Below are 27,899 nucleotides of genomic sequence, written 5' to 3'. Positions count from 1 at the left end.
AAGCTCTTAGTACTTTAATTAATAAAAAAATAAGAATTGAAGTAAAGGGATCAATGAATTGTTTCTAGAAATGTAAGCTTTTTACATTGGAAAAATGTCAGTTGACTTTTTTCCAATATAAAACATCAAGTGTTTGACACTTAATGAGGTCTGTACATGAGAGAAAAATATATTATCTTTATACTTTTGTACTTTATTCCATCAGTTCAATCACTGGCATCTTCATTGGAACGAGTTTCATTCATAAATAATTTACCGTAAAAGGTAGAAAATGATGTTGGTTTATATCCTTGCTTCTTATTCCATTACCATAAACAGGAAATGATCTATAATATATTTGTAATTGGTATAATTATTTATTTTAATGGAAAATTTTTGTCATTTATACTCATGTGTTTTGCCATTAGGGTACCAGTTTGAATAAAAACTTGTGAATTTTTTATGCCACTTTAATTGAAATGTATTTATTTTGATTCTAATTAGTAGCAGTAATTCTTCATAATACATCAAAACAGTTATTAAAAAAACAGATATTGAAGAAAATAATACACCCCACCTAAACCATCAACAGTCAACTCATAACATTTCACAAACAAACAACAACATATAAGTACAATAAAAACACCAACAAAACACCAACATAAAATATAAATACAAATAACAATAAAAAATTCAAATAACAAAACAACATATTCAAACAACAACAATACTTACGAAGACAACAACAAAACACATACAAACAACATCAAAAACCATGAAATTATTCAGCAGCAACAATATGTGTACATACAACAACAATTCATATACAAAAAGGAATGAAAATCTTTTTTTCGAACACCACCAATTTGACATGTACAAACAACACAAATACATTTGCAGACCAAGACAGAAAGACTGTCTTCGTACAGGCTCAAAATATGATAGCTTTAGACTAATATAATGGCTACACATACCTACTTTTAAATCTGATTAGTCCTTTTACTTTTACTTTGGTTATTAATCTTCTCAAATGAGACATCATTGACTTAGACTTATCATGTCATGGCAGGTTCCAGTTATGGAGATGGACCGGTCTTTTCAGGAGGATCTTAAATCACCCTTGGGTTTTTGCCTAGGTTCTTGTTGGTTACCAAAAAGCTAAGCTCTGTTTAAGTTTCTATGTTGAGTTTTAAAGACTGTTGTTTGCCTTTTGGTTGATATTTTTTTTGTCATAGCATAATGGAACTCTGTTTGTCTTTGACTTATAAGTTTGAGTATTCCTTTGGTTATCCCCGTCCTTTTTTTATCTATGCTGGATGTAGTGTCACAGGTACTATGTGTCCATTATAAAGTCCTTCCAACCCCATCATTCTGGAACTCGAGTTATGATAGTTATGATAGAATAAAAGGAAATGTGGAGTTATTCATCACAGACACAGGCTACCAAACAAATGACAGAATAAAAAGGCATCCAGATTTCAATGAAGAGGTGTCAATACCATATTGAAAATTCTAATTGTATTATGATGTTTTGTATTAAGAAAACTAAAACAAGACTACCAGCAAACCTACTTCAAAATAAAAATTTACATCTTTGATTTTAAGAAAGCATTATTTATCTGCAGGATTAAGTTAATGCAGGATTTAAACTTCCATATGTGCCAATTATTTATTTATAATTTATGAATTTATGAAGTCTAAACTGGCATAATTGGTTCTACCTGGTGATTTCAGAAATGTTCAAGTCTGTTCTTCTGGTCAGCTTGTTCCAATAAAAGAGGTTCAGCAATGAACCAAATGTCTTAAACTGGGGAACTTGTTGTGACTGCTTCTTTTTTTAATAAATATCTAGCAGATCTGAGCCTCTGAGGTCGTATGATTCAAAAGTTATTTAAACATGCTTTTAATAATTGCTTAACAAAATTTCTAGCTACAGGCTAGCTTTTCAAACTTGCATACTGAACAAACAGTTTATTAGATAACCAACGTTTGATTTCACGATATTCAGACATGCTCAGACTTGTAAAAAACCTTAATGTATGTAATCACATCGTAATATCCAAATATTTCAAAAGAGAGTGACAGATATTAGATATGGGTAAAGATATGTCCAAATTATGTAATAAATATCACCCACCCACATCCATGTATTGAAAAGAGTATCAAGTCATTTATACCAAATATGTAGAATTTGATACGTCAGTTGTAATTTATATATAAGGTAGAAAGGCTTTAACATGTCCTTAATATTTATTATTTTGATTGTTTGAGGTTTCAAGTTTCTATCTTTCAACCTTGAGACTAGAATTTTCACTGTACCGATTTAATTTAAAATGCATTATTCTTGTCAATGCAGACTACACCCCTCAATAAAGTCATTTCGCCATTTGTCATTGCGTTATTTGGTAACATATATTTCCTTGTTATATAGTATCGGCCTTTAATGGCAGAATACTTATTGTATTGCTTTGTTTCAGACTCGTGTGAGTCTGCTGTAACCACAATAAACAGTCATGACTAATTTAATACTTCTGAAATGTAACCTCAAAATATGGTTTGACTTAAAACAACTACAGAATATAGTCCTACTAATGAACACAAAATATATTATGAGATAGTTACAAATGTATATAAAAGAATGCAGTTGTAGAAAATACAGTGTCATACTGATATGGATTCATTATTATTGGTGGGAACTCAATTTTTCACAGTTTATGTCAGGACATCATTGGGCACAAACTGAAATTTTCAATGAAGTACAAACTAAAATTTAGTCTGACATAACACAAAATACATTTTGACTGAACATCATGAAGTGACTGTCTGTCTGTCTGATTTAGTGAGTACAACTGATCACCAAATACAGTCTGACCTATTTACCACCGAAAATAAGTTTTATAAAAGCAGTATTGAATAAACATCAAAGTATGATTTAACTTTACCATGACTTGACCACTCAAAATATATTTTTTCAATTGTTTTCTTATTAACTTTGTCATTCACATGGGGCATTTCATAGCTTTCTATACCAAAATTATGATTTATGCTCAGTGTTGAAGGTCCAAAGATGACTGGTTTCATCTCCTTATTTTAATATGATTGCCAAGGAAACAACTATTCACCAAAGAAAGTCCAAAGAACAAGGATGCATACAACTGCAGGTCACTGTATGCAAACATATAACATATGTTGACATGTTTTTAACAGCTGTCAGTAAGGAAAACATGTTTAGGTTCATTTTGGTGAGAAAAAAAATGTCTTTTACATTGTACATTTATTGATCTTTCATGGATATTATAATGTAGTCAAAAGTTGTTTGTATATATACTATTGTAAATCAAATCTAAATATATCATATGTTGTATATAGTTCTTGTCACTTAATCTGATGTAAACTTATTTAACACTTAGAACCATAGCTGTGTACTCTCTAGTTTAATGGTCACAAATCTCCATCTACATGCCAATGAATCTCTGATCAGAGGGGTCAACTCTTTGCCTTAGTTTTAAAAAAATCCTTCTTTTCTGTTTTTGTCAATTATTTAATATTTTCAACCAAAACAAGTTGTACCATATTTTAAAAAGGTAAATTGAGTCCAACTGTATGGAACCCTTTTGCTAGTTGGTGGACAAATTGTATATTTTTTTTGCTGAAAGGGGGTAAAAATTGTGAGAAATATTCAAACTTAAAGAGTAAAAACAAAGTAAATGCATCTATTATTATCATGCATTATTATAGTGCATTTAATATGGGAATTATGGAAATGTGTATTCAAATATGTATTTTAACAGATTAGGTACATGCTTTGAAGACATTTCTTCCGATGTATAGATATATTAAATACATTTATAAATTATTGGAATATAAGTCTTTTGATCTCCATTTTAATGATAAATGATATGTAATGTTACATGTGCTATGCATACTTATTAATATTTCTGCACTATATCATGCAGAACTGTTAAGTATTAAGAAGGCATGTTACGAAATAATTTCATAGGATTTAAGGAAGGAAATGTTTTGGCAGTTTTAACCAGTTTTTTCTTGAACGAAAAAGTACATAGGTTCACTTAAGAGGTCGCGATATCTTGTGAAAATAACATGCCGAGAAAGTAGATAGCAAAAAACATGTCAAACCATTTTTTCTAAATGAAAATTAGAATAACTTAATAATATTATTTCAAAAAGTTTCATCAATTTTAAGCCTTGTTATTAAAAATTATTCCTTGTTTATATTCATAACCTTGCAGTACAGTATTATCATAGTTCCACCAGTACAGGTCCAAAATTGATATATATATGGACCGATTGAGTTCATTGATAAGTAGGATCAATCTTAAGGTTATAATTATAAAAAGATAACTTAACATATAAATGTTAAAAAAATCAAAGACCTGAGAGACCTAGATTTTTTTTTAATCCCTGAATGGTATCTGTCTATAATCTTTTTTTAAGAAATTCACATTAAATTTTCATTAAGTCTTATGACACCTGTGTGAAAAACTTCCATCTTTTGTGAGCAAGTTAGTATAAATATTTAGCCTGACGCAATTCACATTTTAAAAGGATTCTTAGTTTGTACAACAAACAGCAGAATAGACCTATTAAATCGTTGAGCAAACATATTCAGTTTTTATTGTCAATATTTATTTTTCAACCACTGATATATTGGGTCGGTGATTATTTTTTTAATGTTTCATGGGCTGCAAAATTATTAAACCCCTCCTTTGTCCCTCTTTATGAAAAAAATACATTGAAATATGAAATTAGCACAATAAACACATCATAAAAATTGAAAAAATCAACTGTTGCCATTGGTACAGAACGGTTAAGATTATTGCATTTTAATTTTATAGCATTTTATTTTCCCATTCGGTAATTCTTTGATGTTGAATATTATGACTTTTTCATAAATAACAAATTAATGAAAAGATTTATATGTTCATTGAAGTAAATATGCCACCTGAATTTTTGTGAGTAAGAAGGTTGACTGCTAATACTTAGGCCTGAATCAAGAAGTATTTGATGTTTCTGTCATTAATGCTGTACTATGGTTAAAAACTTGTAAATCTAAACAGTTAGATCTTATGAATAGCCTATTAAAAAGAGGGTTGACAAGATAAGCTTGCTTCCTGAACCTCCCTTCCTTTCATAAAAAAGGGTATATATTATGTATGTTGCTGAAATAATTGTGTCAGTATTTAACTGATTTTCAAAATTTTTAAATCTGTAAGTCAAGTTTAAACATATTTATTTACAGTGGATTGTGAAACAAGTTTTGCAACTTATATTAATCCTTTTCCACTTAGCCAGTGCGAGTGCTGCCTTGTAGCAGCATTAGCCTACTCTTTTTCGAAATCTACAAGGGTGTCTTTAACGTGCAAGAGATATGGCTCTCTCTTAACATGGGTCAGCCATTTTTCGCCCCCTTCCAACAGACTATCATTGTTTCCTCAAGACCATACTCGCAAATGGTGTCAAGGGAGAGCCAAACATTGAGTTCCTAAAATTTTCATACTGAACGGGAATCAAACCAGGAACCAACCTTTGTGTAAGTAGGAGGCTACTTAAGGTAACAAATGAACAATGAGAATATTTCACTCGAAAAGTTTACTTGGGATGTCATCAAGGTACTCATCTCTTACTATACATTTAGTGATGTATTGATACTTGTAACAGTTGTAAGCTTTAAATTTTTTTTCTGAATATTCGGATATTGACAAATGAAGGAGGGGCAACAGTGGGGAAAGAGGGGGGCTTGATTTCATTGAAAACATAACTCGCCAAAAACAAATCTATTTAAAAAATGAAAAGAGTTTACTTTAAAGATGTAGTAATTGTCTGATCTGCAACAATAGTAAAAATTTCAGAGAGTTTATAATTTAGTGACAAATGCCAGACATTTGTGTGTGTTAACAGTTAAATACCAGATTATTGATGCACTAATTCATATGCTACTTTTTTTAAAGGATTGTGCAATAATAAGACAGTAGAAAGTCTAGTGTTGCCGGAATGATGCGAAATATATTGAAAATATTTGCTTATGACAAAAGCATTGGATAATGTTTCATACAATTATACATGCGATATATATTTCATGTCAGTTTGTACTGGGACATAATTTTTCTGTTTTGAATAACACTCAGCATATGGTAACAGAGCTTATTGTCCTACAATGAAATATTTCATTGATTAAATTTTTATTAATCGTCCTTCATGAAATGTAATGTTAACTTGTTTTGATAAGCTACACTATACTCTATCCTTGTTGTTTCCGTTTGGTGTCTAAAACCAGTGGTTTGAACTTAATGTTCGCTGAAATGCATAGTTTATTAACGGTTGGTGTTATTCATTTTTCAATAAAGTTGATCATATTTAGTGCTGTAATACATTTTATTGGAAAAAAACAGATAACAATTGACAAATCTTTAGTTCAAATTGCTAATTTGCTATGACAGTTAAATTAAGAAAAAATGATTTATATGAATACAAAAAATATCTGAGTGTCAAGAAATATGTAAAGTGTTTATGTCATTTATAGAAGCGACAAATTAATTTGCAAAATAACTAAAATGGTGCCTTTTCAGTAAAATATTATTTTATAATTGTGGCATAACAATGAGAAATGCTTAAAAGCTTTTTCACAATTTTTTCAAAACACTGCATTAGTTAATTTTTTAGTTTAACTTTTATTGCATGTAATATTTTCAGAAAATGAAAAATAATCATTTGATAAACCTTTTTGTGATAAACATGTAATAATTGAAGAATTTTAAGATAATTCTGTTCGTCTTTTTTGTAAATTTAAATTTTAAACGAAACTTTGATATGATTTTCGTATGCATAACACATGTTAATGGAGAAACCATCATCCTGTACCCATGAAGCCTTTTATTTGGAAAGCCAATGATATAAAGCATTGGACAGTACAAAACAAAGCAGAAATTCAGATAGAACATTCTCAATCTAATTTGTGACCTGTTCACACTTATGACATTTTTACAAAAAAAAATCTTCAAAATTTCGAACTTTGAAAGCCAGCTGACATTCTATCAGTAAGAAATAATGTTATCAAAATTTGTTGGTTTTCTGTGCATATAAAAATATTATTCGTTTAAGCTAAAGCTGGTGATTCCTCAGATGTGCAGTATTTCAGATCCAAATTTGTAGATAAGAAATTATTATGCTTCTTCCAGAAAACCATTTGTTTATTCCACGCAATATTTCATACGTATCAGGTTGTGTCGAACATAAAAGGAAATTGGAAGATATTTGCTGTAGTCTAGATATGCATCTTTTTATCTGTACTTAAGACTTGTGATTTACTATAATCCCCAGGGAAATCGAGTCTATATTGAAGGCACCCAACTGTATCAATCTGCTTAGTTTTTTTCAATGATGAAATATTTTGTCTGCTTTGAGGATGAGAAATTGATTATATATATGTCATATGTTAGTAATTCTTTGGTTCTTGTCCTTAAAATACAAAATATTTGTCACCAGACAAGATGATCCATATTCTGATGCAAAATTCATCAATCAAATTTCTAATAGGAATTGTGGGTAGCATAATGTTTTTAGTACCTCAGGGATTTGTAGATTTTGTATCCGCCATGATGGAGTCATGGATTTTGTTCAGTGAATTGGAATATATTTGCAGGGTGAATCATTCATGTGTTTACCAAATTTCTTACGGAACCCTGTGAATTAGGTCTATTTTTATTTTTTTCAAGACATATTCTGAAAAAATATCAGGGTTTAAATTTAAAATGCAGAGGTTATACTGGTTTACTTCTGTCCATGTTTCAATCAGACTGTATGTCCCAAGTTTTGGTCACACTTTTCTCAAGAATCAGGACCTATAAATCAGAGAGTCCATTACCTGGATCTAAATAACAAAGCTTCACATACAGAAAGCATGCTATACTGTGTGAGTGCAAGTATGAGACAACTCTCCATACAAAACACGCTTTGTATAAGTAAACCATTATAGATCAAAGAACTGACTTCAACACAGAGAGTCAGCCACATCCAAAAAGGCAAACTATAAAGGGATCCAAAAATGAATAGCATAAAACTATTCAAACAAGAAAACCAACAGTCATATCTATATTAAAAACATGAAATGAGAACACTTATGATGCACATCAACAAACGACAACCACTGAACATAGTGGCCAACCTTCACCCTAACCTGAAACAATAGTGTAACATCAATTAAAATGGCTTAGCTCAATAAAAAGACTTGGCAAAAACAAGTGAACATACACTAAACAAATAAGTTTGATATATGACAACAAATAAATTTGATATATGACACAAAGTAAATACAAAATTGTTTAAAAAAAGGGGGATGAGATAGAAAACAAAAAACTCAAAGTTAATTTGTACATTATTTCACTTATAAACTTATGGAGAGTTGTTTCATTGGCACTCATCACACATCTTCCTATATCTATATTATGGTTCACCTAAAACATACCCTTGCAACTTTGCATCCCATGATAGACAAGGACATGAAGAGACAGCAATAGCCAGACATTACTAATTTGGGACAGCAGTTTGCTTTCTCTTGAAGAGGTTTTTTTTATGTTTTCTTAGCTGTTGCAGCAAGGGCATTAACAATATTACTCTGCTTTTCATGCACCACATTATATCATTGAAATTAAGGCAAAAATAAAACAAAATTATTTCAATATTTTAAAATTGTAATGATGAATTGATCATATAAGTCAGGATTTCAAAAATCCTTATTTTGTAATATATATACAGATCATACAATATAATATTTCAATGAAAGCCCAATAAAAAAATTGTTCTAACAAGAGTTGTCTGTTCTTGACAGTCTTTAAATTTGTTTGTCCTTCAAATTAAAGGGAATAGTTACTATTTACTACACAAATATCATAGAGACCAAAGGAAAACAATAGTTTGCTCAGATTCTACATTCACCTTATTCTTGACAGACTCTTTTTGTTTGACAAATGTTTGTATTGTAAAATCCTTGAGCTGACAGTAAAGTTTGGAAAAGTAGCAAAATAATTATATCCAGGAAAAATCCTCTATGATCAGTTTTATCATCAAATACTTCCAACGATACTTTAGCACTTTTATAATTTACTGGTTTAATATAAATATTTGTATCACGCGAAAAATATCCTGTGAGATAATATCCATTTCAAAGCACATTTTTGCTTCTGGTTATTCACATTTTTTCTTAGAAACATATTCCAGCCTCAAAATTACTGTAATGTGAAATGTTAAAAATATGAAAAATATTTTCTCGTTTTACTATCTCAATCCATGCGATGAAAATGACTAATTGGAATGTTCTGTTTTACTTTCATATGCAATTATCAATGCATAAATATTTTGGACAAAAACACTTGCTCAAACACGCACACACATTATACCTGGCACTATAGTATTCTCAATCCAAATGCAGTTATGTTTTTTAAAAACATAAAAAAATAACTTTTTTCATTAACTTATACAATATACACACACCATGCACTATGTAGAATTTAAATATTCATGTTTGACATGCTAAATTTACATATCTACAATCTCAATCAGAACAGAACACGGAACAAAAATGTTTACGAAAGATCCATCGCTACACAACTGAAAATGACATTGCATTGTGCCGTATGTCAATATTAGGTCTGTTGTGTACCATTGCCGTGGTAACAGTTTGTTTATGTGGATTTGGGGGTGACTGTAATCCGTGGGTGGGTGTTGTTGACATATAAGAACATTTTGATATGCTAGTCAATAATGGTGTCATTTGTACAGGTCCATATTGATGTTGTGATGAATACGAAACAGGAACTGTAGTATCACTGGAATGACGCATCGGTGGTGGCGGTAGATGGTGCATTGGCATATGATAAGAATTCTGGGTAATTGTAGAAATTGGCACTAATTTTAGATCCGTTTCTATTTCGTTTAAGTCTATATCTCTTTGATTGTGTCTGCTGTTGCCATGGTGACGTGAATGAGACGATTTCTTCTTTTGAATAGGATATGAGTGGCGACTAGATTGGATGCGTTTTATTTGTTCACAGTCATTGAGAGAAGCATTTGCACGTTCTCTCTCACTGCAGATGGGTTTGAATACTGGATTATCTTTGTCATTTCCTGTGCTGTTTTGTGCACTGTGAATATATTGTCCTGACCGAGAACTACGAAATCCTGAATCTTCCGAATCAGTTGATGCTTGAGAGATTGGCCGATCACATTCAAACTTGTATTGAGTTTCACTAAGATCAGACATACCGCTATCATGGAATGTATTATACATTTGTTTATTGTCATTTCCTGGTAAATCCGGACTGGCATCAAATGCCTCATTGTGTTCTGCATAATCTCCTGAATGACATGACTGAGTCGAATTCCAGTATTTTTCACTTTCTATTAATTTGGCACTCTTGTAATCATCTTTCTCCCTCTTTTTCCCAAATTTACGATGAGGGTCATGTTTTTTAGTCATAATCTCTTTGCGGATTCTGTTTTTACGCAGAAAGAATAGAAATATCACAAATAGAACTAATGTTATGATAGCTGGTATAATAATCCCTAGATAGAATAAGAAATGTAACGTCATGCTGCTGGTCATGGTTGAGGCATTCTGGGTAATATTTGTGACGCAATGTCGTCCATACTAAAACGTCGAAATTCTGACTAAACCATCTTGGTCGCTTTTGTCTGCAAAAGAACAAAAATACAACTTGTCATGAAATTTTGTCTTTTAAAATTTGAATAAGAAATATGACATATTATAAGAGCATGTTATGCAAGTGTATGATTGATCACGACGGTAGACAGTTATATGTCTGCATAAAGTTATAGTAAAAGGTAAAGAAATGTAGAGGTAATCGTGATATCTACATATTTGTATATTACAGATACTTAAACATGAGCTCCTGAAATCAAAACAATATTTTTAGATTATTTTAAAATTTTTACTTTATGAAAGTTGCCTTTGATATTTTTTGTTGTGATACTTTAGGAACTTAAACTTAAAAGGTTTTTCTTTTAACAAATTTATCAGTTTATGTGAAACATAAAATGTAAAAAAAGCATGTCTTTTGTTGAAGATTAGGTATGCTCTTTATTATATTTTAGTTATATTTTTTGGTTGCCGTTTCTTGGCATATATCCCCCATCTCGTTTTTTGTTGCTGTCTCCTTGACAAATATCCCCCATCTCGTTTTATTTATATTTAGTTGTGTGGTATGTCACCTTCTTCAATCTTAATTGTTAAAAAATAATCAACAAAAAGGCAAAAGTAGGAAAAAAGGCCTGAGGTACCAAATTAGGCAGTTATCAACACATTTCAGTAACAGTTATCAGACGAGTTCTCAACAATAGTATTATTCTCCTCCTTACGCTAATCACATACTTGAATGTATATAGCTATGAGGGTGAGAGATACTTGGTGAGACGATCGTCACTACTATATAGATATAAAAAAGATGTGGATAAAAGATTTGACACGATCGGTGACATGTCGAAGACGAATTATGAAAGGATTAAGGTTGTTATGTCGTGTTTTCTTTTGAATTTTGATGAGGGATTTTATAAGTAGGCTATGTGAAGATTTGTGTTCACCTATCAAACTGATATTGAAAGAAACGTATGAATAATTTTCTGCTTGTTTGGGTTTGATTTCATTAATTTAAAATTCAGGATCGTGCAATTTATGGGTTTTGATAACAGAGTTATGGTCCATAATATTTCTGTTATGGAATGAATATGAATTTTTAGAACATCTCAATTAATTTTAAAATAGATTAATTTCCGAGATAGCATTTCGTTTAGCCCAGATGAAATGGATATCTAAATGCATCAAAATTTAATAGTTATAGTTTTTTTCTAGTCGTCACTTGTTAAGGCATGCAATGTATCAATTTACCCCCCTTTTTTACCCCTCAACCATCACTATCATGACTATATGAATACTATTTAAATGATATTTTACTATTTTTTGTGGTTTATATGAAATTTAATTGATACTGTGAGAACATTATTTAGATTTATATCTTTATTACATGCAATACTTTTGAGTTTTGAAACCTGCAGGTTTTACCAAATGTGTTTAGCCTGTGATCATTCTTGTGGACTAATTATTAGCAAGATATTGAAGCATGTCGTTGTGAATGTATAAAAAAAGGGCTGACCATCTGCTTTTGAAACTTGAATCTCCTTCTTAAAATCATTTTTAAAACCTCAACATGCAAGATACAACTAAGAAGACATATTCTAATTACTGCAACAAATTTAAAAAAATTTGATATGATCTAGTGTAAACTTAACCAAATAGTATTAGTAAGGTTTTTTCTTCTTCTGTTGAGTCCTACAGCATACAGGAAACGTATGTTAAGCATTGTTCTTACAAATGTTCGACTGATTAATATTTCAAGCTTCCAAGAAAAGGTGCAAACGAAGTCTTGATATTGGGGATTTTACTAAAAAAATTTTGTGCTTGACTTTTGTTAATTACGCAATATAAAATTAAAATAGTATTATAAAATACGTTCTTGTAACATGAAAAACTTGACAAAACTGTGTTGTGCTTAAAATGGTAAATAAACAATAATTTATATGTAGGTCAGGTTTGTAATATAATTAAAAGGAAGATTGATTTTTTTTGTACATACGGAAAACGAATCCCATGAAATTAACATGATTAATGTTTATGTCAAAAAGATATCCTATTTCCAAGGAAACCCAGCTGAGGGCAGAAATTGGATTAAAAAAGCTGCGTCCAGTGTAACGAGTTTCATAAATGAAATTATTTCATAGGCCATTTCACATAGGATAGAATTGTTAAAAAAATCTATGTGGTTCCAAAAACTACTAAACATTTTATCTATGCGAAAAATTGATTTAAACCTTCCCAATCTTTTCTTATGTTGTTGGTGTTAAATTACCCAAAATATATTCGAATTGGAGACTTTTTACATTAAATTTTTTACAATCAGTAAATGAAGCTGAAATATTGGCTGATCATCTTCTTCAGCAGTAAAAAAGGTGATTTGGTGCATGGTCGCTGAAGGGGGAATGCACCTTCTCTTTCCTTGTTTTTTAAAAATGATGATTATACGATATATTATATACCTATGGGTTTTGTTTATTCTTGCGTGATTATCTTTCAAGCAGGTGAATCTAACAATTGGGGACATTTTTGTGGTCAATTAAAAACCCCTGGATCAAATTTCAGTTTGAGTTTAATTGTTGTCTGCAAATTTAATTAAGAAACTATAGAAATCAGATAATAATTGAAAAACTGATTGTGTCCCTTGTTAGTTTTGAGAATTGGCCATAAGTGTTGAAATTATGATTTTTAAAATTGTCATAATTACCAAATTATTGTACATGTAATTGAATTTTTCATTGAATTATATTATTGTGTGAAAAAATATTGTCAACGATAATTGAATTTTCATAATTTTTTTGTTAACATGGTGTTTTGTATCTAGTTAAAATGTCTTGGTGAAAATTTGGTTACAAAAGGTCTTTCATTTATAAAGAGTTTTAATGAGACTGAAATAATTTTTTTAACTGAAAAATATAGATGATTGGGGTTGAAAGAAATTTTTTATTATTTGGAAATTGAATTCTGTACTTTTAAAATACTGAACTGTGAATTACATATTAGTAGTTTTAATTGGAGATGATCTTGGATCAATTACCAGAAAGGTTACACTTGTCCTAACTTTTTTCCCTTAGCATTCCACATTATACAATTGATCAATCGGTTTTTTTTCATTCATATACTAATAGATGAAAAGTTGAAAATTTGAAAATAAAATTTGTGAATGTTAATTTGAGTTCCCTGAGTTTCACTATTCAGATTATTATTTTTTGCGAGAACTGCCACCAAAAATGTAATTTTATGAAGAAAAAAAATCCTTCCTTGAATTCTTTATGAAGGGGAAACAACACAAAAGGAGAAAAAAAACAGAAGTCAGGGAAAGACAAACTGTTGAACAACAGGAACAAAGGAATATGAGACAACATTTTTTTAAATTTACATAGGACTAAATATCATCACATCAGGATTATAGACTTGTTTGAAAATATTGTTTCTGAAACAGGACTTAAGGAAATTGAATTATGGCTGATATTTAAGTTTGACTATGAAGTAAAGTTCACATTAAAAATTTGATTATTAACTTTAAAAGAAAGTACTTAAAGAGAGGAGACTAGATCATGTAAATCTTACGAAATGAAATTAATGTAATACACTAAATATATAAAATGTATGTAAATGTGGAAATTAAGCGATGAAATCAACCATTATACTGAATTGGTTAGCAGTATCTTTAATCTTCAAAGAAAGAATTTAAACACATTAGTTTGTAATTTTTAGTAAAGTCAACTTTATTGAATTTTAACAGATCCATGTTTTAAATAACATTGCATGCTTTGTGGTTTCTAGTTATATGGATATGAATTTAGACCTTACAATATCTTACACAAATAAACTCAATTGATTTGCAAGGGATACAAAGCAAAAGCCGACTTTTTCTAAATGGGCCAAATTAAACAATTTTCTCATATTTGTACAACTTATTTTCTTAAAATTGTTTCCACCGTAAAATACCACAATTTGTTAGCATTTTCTTCCATTCAATTGTGGACGAGAATAAAAAAGAAAAATTGATTGTTGGTATTTGGGTATGATATTTTAATGGCGTAATTCAAACCTAACCAAGCTGTGATTATATTCTGAATGTTTATGGCCAGTGAGCAAGGCTGCTTTATGATATAATGTGCGCTGCTATTATAAAGAATATGTGGTCTCATTATTTTCACACTGGGAAGTAATAAATTTATAAATATGCCTTACAAAAAACGCACAATGAAATTCATTATTTGAATGAAATCTGTCGTGATCATTTTATTCTATCAATTTTGACGATGATTTTACTTAATGCGGTTGACGTTTCTATTAAAGTCTTTCTGACAGTCATTTTCTGAACGGTTTTATGTAAAATTTAAATTAAAAAGATATTAAATTTTGAGTAGATTCATCAGTATTTAAAGCCTTCAAAAATATTTAGACACAAAATTGGGAAACCAGGCAATTACTTTAATGGCTGCAGTCTTGAATTATTTCCCTTTGTGATTCTCAAAAATTAGGGACAAGGAGTTCGCAGAAGGAAATGTTTATTTTTGTGACAATGAATTTAAAATTATGCAAATTTCGCACATTGATGTAAATTATACATATTTTTATTTAGTTAAGCATCAATGATTACTAAATTATATTCCTGTACAACAGAAAATGAAGAATAGATATAAACTTTTTGAAGATTTCCTTTAAGAAATATTATTTCAAAACAAATTTACCTGTTACAGTAACAATTTAGAATATTTCTCTCATGAATTTACAGAATGAATATCAGGATCATTCCTGTCGTAATATTTTGTGCGATCCAGACAAAAAAAAACACGGAAATTCTTTAAATATTTCATTCACCAACCTGTTGAATGAAATGTGCGTATCCTTTTCACAGACCACCAAGATGTAAGTAAAATCACTCACATATCCATTTACAACGTTATTGTTTTAGATATAAGTTGACAAAAGGCTCAAGTCTCCAAATTGATAGATCAAGTCCATTTAACATACGTTATCCCATGATCAGAGACACCTTAAATTTTAACGTAAAGGTGCAAAAAGACATCAGAACAATGAAATTCCACCTGTATTCAAACGAATTTACCTGTCAAAATTCAATTAGACCTTACCTGTTCATTCAAATTTATTTATTCCTACAAAAAAATATTTCACTAATTTCCCATAATGTTGAAAAAGTTTTAATCCGAAGGATAAGTGTTTTAATCCGTACGATTTTATAAAAGTTTAACTTAGTCCATGCGGCGGAGATTACAATGTTATGTGTAACACTCTCGGTATTAACGGCCAGGTATCAGAGAAAACGATCTGTCTTCTGTATACCTTTACATGATATGGTTGAAAGGTCACCAACGGTGTTATAGTCGTCTCGGCAGTCGAATCGGTTTACCTGTATTTACATTTGCTATTCATCTATTTTACCCTCTCATATTAAATACAGAGTTCAATACTTCTGACAGTTTATCAGACATTTTTTTTGTTTGTGAATTTGTTATCACAACGTTATTTCTATACATGGTATATATATACACAAGATTATAAGCTGAACTTAAGAGATAAAACTTGCAAGGTTTCAGCAGACTAAAGTCTTAATATTTTTCTAATTAAGTAAATGTCGGCTTTAATAATTTTTTAAAGTTTGAAAATTGGGATCCGAAAATGATTTAGTGAAAAATCTGAACTCACTTTTGGTTAGAACACTCGACTTCTTAAGCTTGTGTCTTTCAAATATTTGTCAGAAAATATAAAATTAACATATATAATAGTCCCCAGAAAGATCAGGAGACAACTCATTTATTTAAGTCCAAGAATAACACAGCAGAGAAAGGTCACGAGACAACTCATTGAGCTAAAAAGTCCTAAAGTTGTCCAAACAACCAGTTTTAAAAAAAGTATGTCTAATGAAGTAATTAATAAAAATCAGAAATTAATAAATATCTTTTAAAAACAATGAAATAGACAACTCAACAAGGACTCAACACTTGTCAAAACAATAACTGTAATTATCACCTAATAAAATTATAAATAAAAATCATAAGTTATTTAGATCATAAATGTATACAATCACAGCCCAAGGCTCAAATCAAAACTGTGACCTTATTTGTTTATTTCTACCTGTTATCAAATTATCACTAGTTAATTACCCTCAGGTGAAACATACATCTAATATTACTTTGCCAAAATTCTGATTAAAGAGAGATAAAAAAAATCCAGCCATAAATATTTTTCTAGAGATAAATATATAATTTGAGGATTTAAATATGGGACAGACATATATTTTGATAGTGAATGACCATTTATTAGTATTGATTTTCCCCCCAATATTGACCAAGTCTACCACCCCATTCAAGGTTGACCAAGTCTACACCACCATTCTAAGAGCTTTTGACACATTTCTACCTTAATGTAAAAACAACAAAAGAAAACTTTCTTTCAAATCAATTATGAGCTTTAATGAAAAAGATATTTTAGTTTATTTATCCCAGTTTTTGTCCATTTAAACATATGTACAGTTTCACCTTGATATCAAAGAGGTGTTGATTTCACTGTGTTTATTCTGTAGCCGATGTACATTGCCTTTTTCCAAATATTTTGATAGCGTCCATTTAGAACAAATTTTCGGCTTTACTTTACTAACAAAAGACTTTGGTATTTCGATTATCCGCTGTTATGTGTAACCTGGGAAAAACACACATAAATCTTTTTCGTCATTTAAAATTGATGTCGTTTTCAAATTTAATCGATTTATACCTTGTTTGTTTTTGACTTGAGTTGATACTTTACAGTCTTTATTTTCCCAATCATCAAACAATTGATATATGTTTGAGTGTTCGGAAATAATATATGGTATACTATTTGTTCACAAATAGATAAATTTGACTTCTGTGGGACATGTTGTTTGGCTTACGTTAATAAATAGGAATATACACCAGACTTTGTAAATATCCAAATTGAATTATATCAGTTCTTTTGTCTAGTAAGGAAAGTCCCTTTAGTTTCGTTTGGTCTACGCCAAAAAAATGATTTAAGACAACTAAAGGTGTATGTATGTTTCAACTTTATTCTACTTAAGTTTAAAGCATTTTGACCAAACTTTTCTTCTTCTTTTTTTAAAATTTAGGTAGTTGAAAATTACAAAATTTCACATATTATCTCATTGGCAATGATACATGTACTTGAATCATCTCGCTTATTTGTAGCGGAAGTTTCATACCACATAAAAACAAAAAATTGAAATCTAAATCCTGTTTTACAAAATTGATCATATTTCTTGCCTAAAAAATTTTTTTTTTTTTTTTTAGCACATATCTTGCAGACATTAACCTTTTTAAAATGAATTGTTTTTAATGCTTTATAGTTTGTTTTTGTAGCAGTTTTATATTCAAAACTGAGAGGTGTAGAAGTGGAGCCAATGCCTTCAGGTAGTTCAAAATTACAAAATGTTTAATCGATTCTGCTGATTTCAACAGATGAAATTGACCTGAAAAGGACAACTTTAATTCTGATGTTTGTTTCATTGACCTTTGACTCCTTGACAGCTGTGATTATAATCCGATCAGTTCAATGCATCTGCATTATTGCCCTTGTTTTGAACAATAATAATGAACATCCGTAAATTCTCGATTGAGCGGACAATGAAAAGACCAAATGATCGATAATTTGCCATGTTAAGGGAAACCAAGCTACCCCTCAATTACCGGTAATAATTTTAGGATTAAGATGTATCATGGTCGTTGAGGCGATCGCAAGGTATTATTTTGTACCAGACATGAGTCTATAATTAGCACAGGGAGGTTACCGTGTTTTGAATGTTAACTAATAATTAGGGTGAAAATAAAATTCAACAGGTTTCTGGATCATAACAGTGACCCTATTGAAAATGTCTGGTTTTATTTTCTTTTTTCCTAATGATGTGAAAAAGTGGGTAAAAACATATGTTTATAGTTAAAGTGCTTTTTAAACTTGTAGATGTAGCTTTTCTTTAAAAAAAAAATGAATTGATATTCATTTAAATTCTTATGATTGACCATAGCTAGGAAGGACATAAATGAAATTAGACATTATCCCAACAACACAAGCAAAATAAAAACTACCTCTAGAAATCAAAATAAAACGTTGTAAGCATTAATTTATCGAATAAACTGGAGAATAAGTCTCAGTGATTCTCAGTAAGAACAGAAGCATACTCCATCACATAAGGTTTGTTTCTATGTACATGATGTATGGTTTTTCCAATCAACACGTTGCTCATTGTTGAAGTCTGTAAGGTGACATATACCTATTAGTTTCTGTGTCTTTTGTTATCTTGTGGAGATGATCTCAGTTGCCAATAATACCACATATCTTTATTTTAAATGTAATGATAGTTTGTTACTTGCAGGTACAAAATGTACAAGTTTTTTCTTCACTCTTAGAGTTATACAGAATACCTACCATTGCAAAATTAATTTCTCATTTTCTTAGGTAGAGAATCTTGTATTACATGTACATGTATGTGTAGCAGACCTAAAACAGAAAAAAATTAGTATAAACATGTGTTACTGCTTTCTTCACATACATGTGTATGAGAAAAATATAAAATAAGTAAAAAGTTATCATAATCTTAATACGATGTAGTTCTTAATTGGATGTACTTAAAAAAAAAAAATCAAAAAAAATCAGAGATTAAAATTGGGTTTACCAAACCTCTCTGTATATTCATTGTTGAAATCGGTTTAGACTAGTAGTTGATTAGACTTCCTAATTTGCATTTAATTCCTGTAATCTTTTGCAGTTGAAACTGATTAAGAATTTAAGTTGATAAATAACAATATACATTTTTTACAATTAAAATTTAGATTAAGAGTAAAAATATGAAGCCACAATGTATTAAAAACAAATTTCCTAACTCCCAAGTCAATTTCATAACCCTGTAGACAATTTAAGCTACTTAAGGCAGTTAAGAAATAATTAATGCTTAGCATACTAATCCTGTTATCAGTACAAGAAAGGGGTCGGAATATTATTTCAAAATTAACTGTTTTTACAATGTTTCCGAATTTGAGATAATGACGGGCTGTGATTTTTTATCTCCTAGATATTGACAAGCATTATCAATTTTTAACAGACAGAAATATTTCTCGCCTGCCGTATCATTAATCCCTTCGCGAGTTGTATTATTTGTCTTCGGACGGTAATATAGATAGCCCCCTGCGTCTAACGACCATGGTTATGAGTTCAAAGTATTTGTACCTGGTTTTTATCTAAATAAGGTGGCCATTATCTGGTTTAAGTACGATATCGTTTACAGTGACCCTAAACAATACAAACGTACTTATCTCATCAGATAACCCAAGCCGTGTATTGTTCCTAATCTCACAAATTCCATTATTCACAGAATAAGTAAATATTTATGAATGGTCAACGGTCCATTGTACCAGCGGAAGCAATTAGAGTTATTTTCTTGTTCTCATCACGGTAACTCTCAAGTATAGTGTTTGAATAAGGTCTCGTTTTATCATGAAATTATTTCTCTAATTTGATTGTAAGATTTTGACAACACACTTTACTCACTTTGGTTATGGTGAAGTATTTTTTTTGGCCGTAATCGGAATGATATTATCGGCAATATTTACTCCTATATATTTACAGTGATCCTATGAATGTTTTATTACGGATTTCTGTAGTTTATGGTTTGCTTTATTTACTGATCTAATAGATAATGTACTAATACTAGATATAATAAGCCCAGGGCTTGTTAACGTTTTGACATGTGGGCTTTGTACACTATGAATAATAAATATTGGTATGCTAATAAGTTAGAAATGAACAATTGTTGAGGGAAAATGACCATATGTTTATTTCACACCTATTGTCATCTTACGTAATACGTGTTATTGTATTTTGCCTCCCTAAACATTTTTTTTCACTGTAACTTCCTGGCAATTGATTGGTCCCTTAATAAATCATGTGTCTTTGTTTCAAAAGGATTGATTTATAAATTGGTGTAAAATGAAATATCATATATTTATAAAAGAAAGTGAAAATTGGATTTTATTTTCCAGGGTACGACTAATTTATAATTAATGATTTTCTTTTTATATCTATAATTGATCTTGCTAATGACTTTGTTTTAATGGGGTTTTCAGATTAAAATCATCTCTAAACTAAGTATAGGTCAATTATGAGTAATTATGAGTTTTCCTTTTTTCTTCTAATGATTTTACCTACTGTACATTAGAGGGTTCAACAGAAAACATCATTCTTTAATCAACAACAAAAAATACCACTGTCCTGGATCCAAATTTGACCTGAGAATAGCCCTTGTGCAAAAAGGAGAAAATTTCAAAGGGACATCCAAAAACCACAAGTCATAGAGAGATGAACAACACACCAGGCACGAGAGAAAAAAATAGGCAAACAATGAGAAACAACCATCCATAAAACTCAGTATAACACTAATAAACCTTGGCATTCTTTTTAGAATAAACCTCCATAAAACCTCACCAAAAATGTACAGAGATTATCAATAATAGTTTTAGACTCATAAAATAGATTCCTATAAATCACAGGGGTGTAGACTACAGTAGATTATAATCATAGTTTATGATTATTATTTGGAATACTGTCCCCATACATTGAAATTGTGTGATGACGGATTGTTACTACAAAGGTCCACTTTCAATGTAATGTTTTACGATAATAAAAATGTAATATTTTAAATCTAACAAGCAACGTGAGGTCATCATATTAACTGTCCGCCAAGGAAATGTTTATAAAAGATTCAATTGAAAAATGATTATACTACTCAGGTGTCATCAAAAGACTTTTGTGTCCTTTCGTGGCTATAAACTATCTTTAATGTTCACCTCTATAAAATAAGAGAAATGGATTCATATTAAAAGGTTCAACTATCACAAACTCAGATGTCTTGCAGTTTCACACTGCAGTGTAACTTATAACCTGAGGTCAATAGAATTACAGTGTTGTAAACACCATGAAGGGCATTTTTCACACTTTTTTTTTGTAGTTTCAATACGTCTGTATAAGTGTCTTTGACCCTATCTTTTTCCCCAAAAAAGTGCTTAATTAGTAACTAAACTTTGAAAAAAACAACAATTTAAAAAAATATTTTTGTAATTTTAAAACATGTTTATCCATATATGGTCTTGTCATTTCAAAATTGTTTGTTAAGTTTGTACATGTAATTCCTTAAGAATTATTTAAGTTATGGTCCCTTTTTGAAAAAAATATTTAAATAGAAGCGTTTTTTCTCAATCAAACACATTCTTGCTATTATTATCACACAAAAAGGCAACTTTTTCAAGGGAAGTAACTGTTAAAAAAAAATGGAAAAAGGGGTTAATAATGTCAACTTATGCACACAAATTAGTAATCACTGAATCATTTCTCCTCTCTCAAACTTGAGAAGGTTCAGTAAAACTGGTACAATTTTTATTGGATTCTTTTGATGGTTAATGGATTTTAATTTCATTACCTCTGGAAAATAAAAGATAAGTTGTTTAATTAAATCGTGGAGGTATTTGATTAAGCTCAATAGTGCCTACTTGGCTTAATTTGATTTTATTATACAATAAGAGATAGCACTTTATTGAAGATAAGTTGTTTATACTAAAGATGCATGGTTGGTATTTCTACAAGTTATTGGTGTCACATGGAAATAGTTAATGTAGCTTTTTTGTGGTTTGTTTGAAGAATAAAAGATGCTCCTACTTGAGAATCTACCTAATTAATACCTTGGCATTCAATTCATTCAGGAACAAGATCAAGATGTAATAATCAATGTTTTGAAATAACTGATGAAGGGGGGGGGGAGAATAGTGTTGATTAGTGTTTTTCATACCATCCTGCGTAAAATGTTTTTTGAAAGATAAGTTCATCAAGCGTACAAGGAAGGGGGATTGGAGTCGACATTTTGCCCTGTGGTAAGAATTTGATATTTTGATGTTGACCTTACTAGCGTCCAAGATTATAAACTTTTTGCTATCAATTTGACCCTATCGTTCAAACTTATTTTATATTACCGATAGCAAAAAGGAAACACTAAACTGAAAATCTCCCCAAACAAATATTTGTAAAAGACATTTAGGAAGGGGAGCTTACTACATGTATAAACTTCTTCCTAAATGAATTATTTAATACTCTTATACACTAATGCATTGATTTTTACTAAGGATTGAACAAAAAAATATCTGCAGGCCATACAAAAATGTGTACTTCCTACCTCTTATGATGATAAGTTCGGTGAAAAAGTTGTGTCCTAAACTCAGCCACGGGGTGTTATTAACATGAGATCAGATATTCCTTCTGATATAAACAACATTCGTGTTGTTATTGAAATCAAATTTAAAGAAATCGTCGATCTGGAATTAAAATTATATTTAATTTTTTTTCTACTTGGATGAGAAATTTAAGAATTGTTGAATAACTTTGTTTGGAGAAATTACAAATTTTATTACATTTTAACATGTCTTTGATAGCTACCCACCCTAAGGGAAATATATGTCCTTTTATGAGTGTTATGTAATATGTAAAAGATGTAATTTTCACCTTACAACTAATAAACCATTTTTGAGGGTGACATCAGGGGGGTGCTAATTGTCTGTAATTGATGTGGAATTCTTTTGAAGTTTATGGACTAGAAGTGAAAATTTTAATTTGTCAAAGTATTGTTTTTTATTGGTGGTAGACACATAAGCATCCAGATTGGTTTTTTTTTTATTTGCTCTTAGAGATTTTTTTATGGTGAAAACAATCATCATTTAATACTTGGAAGAAATAATAAAAACACAGAAGCTGTCCAATAACAAATCAGTTAATGACTGAACAAATAAATAAATAAAGTGATTGTCAGAAAAAGTTGTCAGTTATATTAATGGTTTCCATTATATGTCCTGTAATATGATTAAGGTGTTTAGTGGATTTTTAGTTCTATCAATGATTTTAAGTTCCAGGGTAAAACTTCACTCATTAAAAACCAATAAATGAAATATTGAAACAATTAACAATCTTATAACATATTGTATATAGAATGTTAAATTGTCTTGTCTGGGGGAAAATATGAAAACAAAAAGAAATCCCTAACAATTAAGACAGGGACAGCTCTCATTAATGATAGAAAATAGATCTCAATACTTTTTTGCACTTACATGTAATCCTTGTGGGAATACGGTGAAAGGGGGCGAACATGAGTGGGTGCGAAACATGAATGGGGGCGAACGGACCCGCGGATTCTGGGAATACAAACAAAGAATTTTCGTATGCGTCAAGGAGTCAACAACAAAACAACACAAAAAGACATTGCAATGTTTTTGTTTGTTGCTGCTCTCATTAGAAGACTAAATCAATTTCAAGAGATTACAGCCTTTTTCCCCTTTGACAATTGAAGATGAAAAGCACCCCCCCCCCCCCCCCCCCCTTTTAGAAATTTCTTGTATTTACTTGTCCTGATTGGGAATACTTTACACTAGATAATTTCTAGCATGGGGGTCTGGCTGACTGATTGTTAAAGCGATATTTGATTATTATCAAATAAAAAAATACGTTTAATTCTGTATATATTTATAAATATGTCCGTCTCTTAAGAAAGGAAATCAAAAAGTAGATGACTGTTTCATGCTTTGCCCAGGCCAGACAGACAATGTCCAGTAAAAGTTACAAATGTCCAGAATATATGACCATTTTGGAAGCCATATTATTTTTTTATTTATTCGTTTCTGACCGACATAGGTACAGTATCATTTGGTCCAATACATAGGTCATTTATATGTTTACAATATCCCAGGCAGGCCTTCATCTGTAGGTAAGTCAAACAGATTACAAATTATTTGAATATTTCAGACAATGTCATGTAAAATACATTTAGGGCAGAGAAACATGTCCTCCGGGAGATAATGTGTTTTTTTGACAGTTTTACGAGGTCTGGGTTTAACCACCTGTGCAAGGTGAGATGCAAATATTATTCTTATTTAATATAACAATGATTTATAAATTATATTTATGATATCATATAATAATTTAAAAGTCATTAGCGACTCAAATTGCACAAAACTATTTCGTCCAGTCAAATTGACAAGGAAAGAAATTTAAGCTTTTATTTCGTCATTTATAATTTTCTTCTTTCGTTCTTACCTGTAATTTTTAAACGCTTAGATCATAAAAATATTAAGAAATTGACTTGGCGATACACATCCCAAAGACACAGTACAAGTCGTAATCCATTAACTATGACAGCCAGCTAATCATTCAATCGAAAGGTAAATTAAATCCATATACCAAATACACAGTATATATTTATCACAAAACTCTCAAGTATTGATTTAATTAAGTCTTTTTTCTCCAGTATTCAAATATTCAGGTGCCTTATTCGCCTCTGTGTGTGATGATCATGGTATATTTGAATTCTTTTAAGCTTTAAGGTGAAGAGATGAATAGCTTGTCCTGAAGACTAAATAATTGTAGTCAGTGAACTATATTCCTTTACAACTATTCACTTTTTTTTTCAATAACTGTGATTACACTGTATGTCACTCAAACCCTCAAGCTCCGCCCCTGTACTCATCACAGCCAATCAAGTGTGTCTAATTACTTACCTGTGTGAAATCTATTTGATCAGAGTGACTTTGATCTTTACAATAAATTAGGACCATGTCAATAAAAACAACTTATTGAGAAAATTGAACATTAATATATGATAATGGATTTGTAGAAGTAGCTTTTATAGAAGTAGTACTGTATTGATTTGACACCTGTAGAAAGTTATATCAAAATATAACAGTACAATTTAATTATGTTTTTCTTAAAATTTATGGATTTATTTCAATAACAATTTTTTTTTCATGAAATAGTTAATATAATTTAATAATCTTGAATATTAGTAAATAATTATTTATATCTATAGCACTGCAATTTAAAAAAAAAAGATTTCTGGTTTTTTTTTTTTGGGGGGGGTGTAGTGGGATATACTGAATCAAATTGAAAGGAATCTTAATGTTATTCTAAATTTAACATGTTCTCAATTTTTTTTTATCTTCTGTGTATTTTGGAAGGGTGCATAAAAGACAAGGTAATGGCTTTTGTCTTAGGCCAAAGTTAGATTAAATTGAATAATGATACATGTTGTTTCTACACATTATATATTAATGCGGCTGGACCATTAGTTTGATTCATGTATAAGTCCAACAGTAACAGATCAAATACATTACTTGCACAAAATATCTGCTTTGTGGACTGACAATGATAATTCTCCCTTTGGTCTTCTATTATGAAAGCTTCTGTATTTTAAATACAATTTGGCTTATGTGTTTTGCTAATTGATATTTGGAGTGCAACTACTGGTCTTTGAACTGATGTTTTATTGTAATTGCATGGCTTATAGATATACAGAAAATGATCCAGCCAGGCATATTTATGTTGGATCCCTAGGGTTTTCAATTATCTAATGACTCATGTCCACTGTTGTTTTACATTTGTTCTCAATATACAAAACTTGTATGTTGCCCATGAATATTTAATAATGATGCTCTTATATAGAAATGTTTCTTTATTGAAAAAATGTTTACAACCCATAGGATCTTTTCATCAGGCCATGGTAAAGAAATGTTCAGTGTTCTTCTCTTAAACTTTACCTCTAGTAGTTGAAAAAGCTAACTTGTAATTATTAGTTTTGAAGGATTTCAGTGAATTTATGTCAGCTAGTATATGAACAAAAAAGATGAAGTAAGAACATTAAAGATAAAACCAAGCGAAGAAGCAAAAAACTCAGTTTCAAATGTGATTCATTGTTATTTTTGGAAGCAACTAGCTTAAGCTATAACACTGATATTTCAGCTGAAAAAAAAGAACAACAACAAAATTAATGAAGAAATCTTAATCAAATATTTTCACTGACACAGAAAAAAAGGATTTTTTGTTTTAGTGTGATCCATGCATATGGTCCTATTAATTATATAAAATATGTATATTTACTTTAGAGAATAAATTAATCAAGTGAACAATTTGGGACAAATAATTTATATATCACTGTAGGGCAGTTGTCTGACACAGAACACATACTATATATCACAATAGGGTGGGATTAGGTTAAGGGTCAAAGGATCTATTGTTCCTTTTTACAAGTTTTTACATTATTTATCCAGGAAGGGTGGATAATTGAATTATCTCTGGGCACAGATTAACACATTATTAAAGTATTTTCATGTCATAAAATATTGTTTAGAAACAAGATTATCACCAAATGAGACAATTATAGGTTGTAAAATTTATTATTTAGAAATGAGATTATCTCCCTTATTGTTTAGATAAAGGATTATCTTCTCTTTGTTTAAGATGGATTATCTACCTTGGATGTGGAAGATAACAGGATTATTACACATTTATAAAGACCATAATGATAAAAGGCTTGTGACGTTTAGTTTCAATGTAAATTTCAGGGTGTGAAAATATTTAGCTATCATTAGGTCCAATATAAACAAAGACGATAATCATATTTCTTACGAGAAAATATTTGTATATTTCATTAGTGAGTCTAGTGACCACATTATTTAAAGACTTAAAAAAACTTCGAATGAACTGTTGAACTCATACTTAAGACTTGTTTGATTTAAAGTACATATATTTTGTATGCTGTATTACTTCAGAAAGAAAAAGAAAATGTTGAGGCCAGAATGTAATCATTGACAATTTGTTTTCATCATGTCTTAAATCACTAAAGCCTCCAACCTCAAGTTTTAAATACTGCCACATTCTGAATGTGTCTATCCATTATAAAGTCATGATCCTGCATTTCAATGGTTGTTGGCTGTTGGTGTATGTCATCTCTTTTTTTATTATTGTCTTGTACATAAAAGGCTGTTAGTTTCTTGATATAAATAAAAGAAGATGTTTGGATTATTTTACATTTGTCATATCAGAGCTTTTTGTTGCTGATTCACAATGCAGTAGGGTTTTTTGCTCATTGTTGAAAGCATTAATGTAACCTATAGTAGTACATTGTATATGGCATACTGTTTTAATGTATTATATCATTTGTTCCCTTTAAAATAGAGTTGTTTCATTTGAGGCCACCTATAGAGTCCAAACAGTCATATTCTTTTTTTTATGCTTAAATTACAAAATTGTTACAGCTTATTTCTAAATTAAAGCTTGAGTAAACATTTATAAAAACAAAGCAAGCAAGCCAACAAAGTTTAAGTCTACAAACAGTGGGTCAAATTTGCTGTAATAGAAAATTGGTGCTTTCAATAATTGAGTTAAGTTGAATGAAAAAAAG

At 30.1% G+C, this 27,899-nt stretch overlaps 2 protein-coding genes across 5 annotated transcripts in view; one reads left to right on the top strand and one right to left on the bottom strand.

Moving 5' to 3' along the window:
- The window catches only part of LOC134726109 (U3 small nucleolar RNA-associated protein 6 homolog), a 142,227-nt gene that overhangs the window by 76,421 nt on the left and 37,907 nt on the right, over positions 1 to 27,899 (top strand). The window lies entirely within an intron of this gene.
- On the bottom strand, positions 8,676 to 25,153 carry LOC134724498 (uncharacterized). 4 transcript variants are annotated; one of them, XM_063587548.1, is made up of 3 exons: positions 24,761 to 25,153; positions 19,064 to 19,135; positions 8,676 to 10,686 (listed from the first exon to the last, which is right to left on the bottom strand). In XM_063587548.1, exon 3 carries the CDS (start codon positions 10,595 to 10,597, stop codon positions 9,596 to 9,598), a length of 1,002 nt encoding a protein of 333 aa, XP_063443618.1. In that variant the 5' UTR covers positions 10,598 to 10,686; positions 19,064 to 19,135; positions 24,761 to 25,153; the 3' UTR covers positions 8,676 to 9,595. The 4 variants fall into 4 exon arrangements, with proteins under 4 accessions (XP_063443618.1, XP_063443619.1, XP_063443620.1 ...); XM_063587549.1 differs by lacking the exon at positions 24,761 to 25,153 and adding an exon at positions 22,854 to 22,949; XM_063587550.1 differs by lacking the exons at positions 19,064 to 19,135; positions 24,761 to 25,153 and adding an exon at positions 15,742 to 15,976.

The sequence above is a fragment of the Mytilus trossulus genome, chromosome 7, assembly GCF_036588685.1.
Source record: "Mytilus trossulus isolate FHL-02 chromosome 7, PNRI_Mtr1.1.1.hap1, whole genome shotgun sequence".
Taxonomy (NCBI): Eukaryota; Metazoa; Mollusca; class Bivalvia; order Mytilida; family Mytilidae; genus Mytilus; species Mytilus trossulus.
Note: the sequence above shows the minus strand (reverse complement) of the source record. Positions and strands in the feature narration are given on the sequence as shown.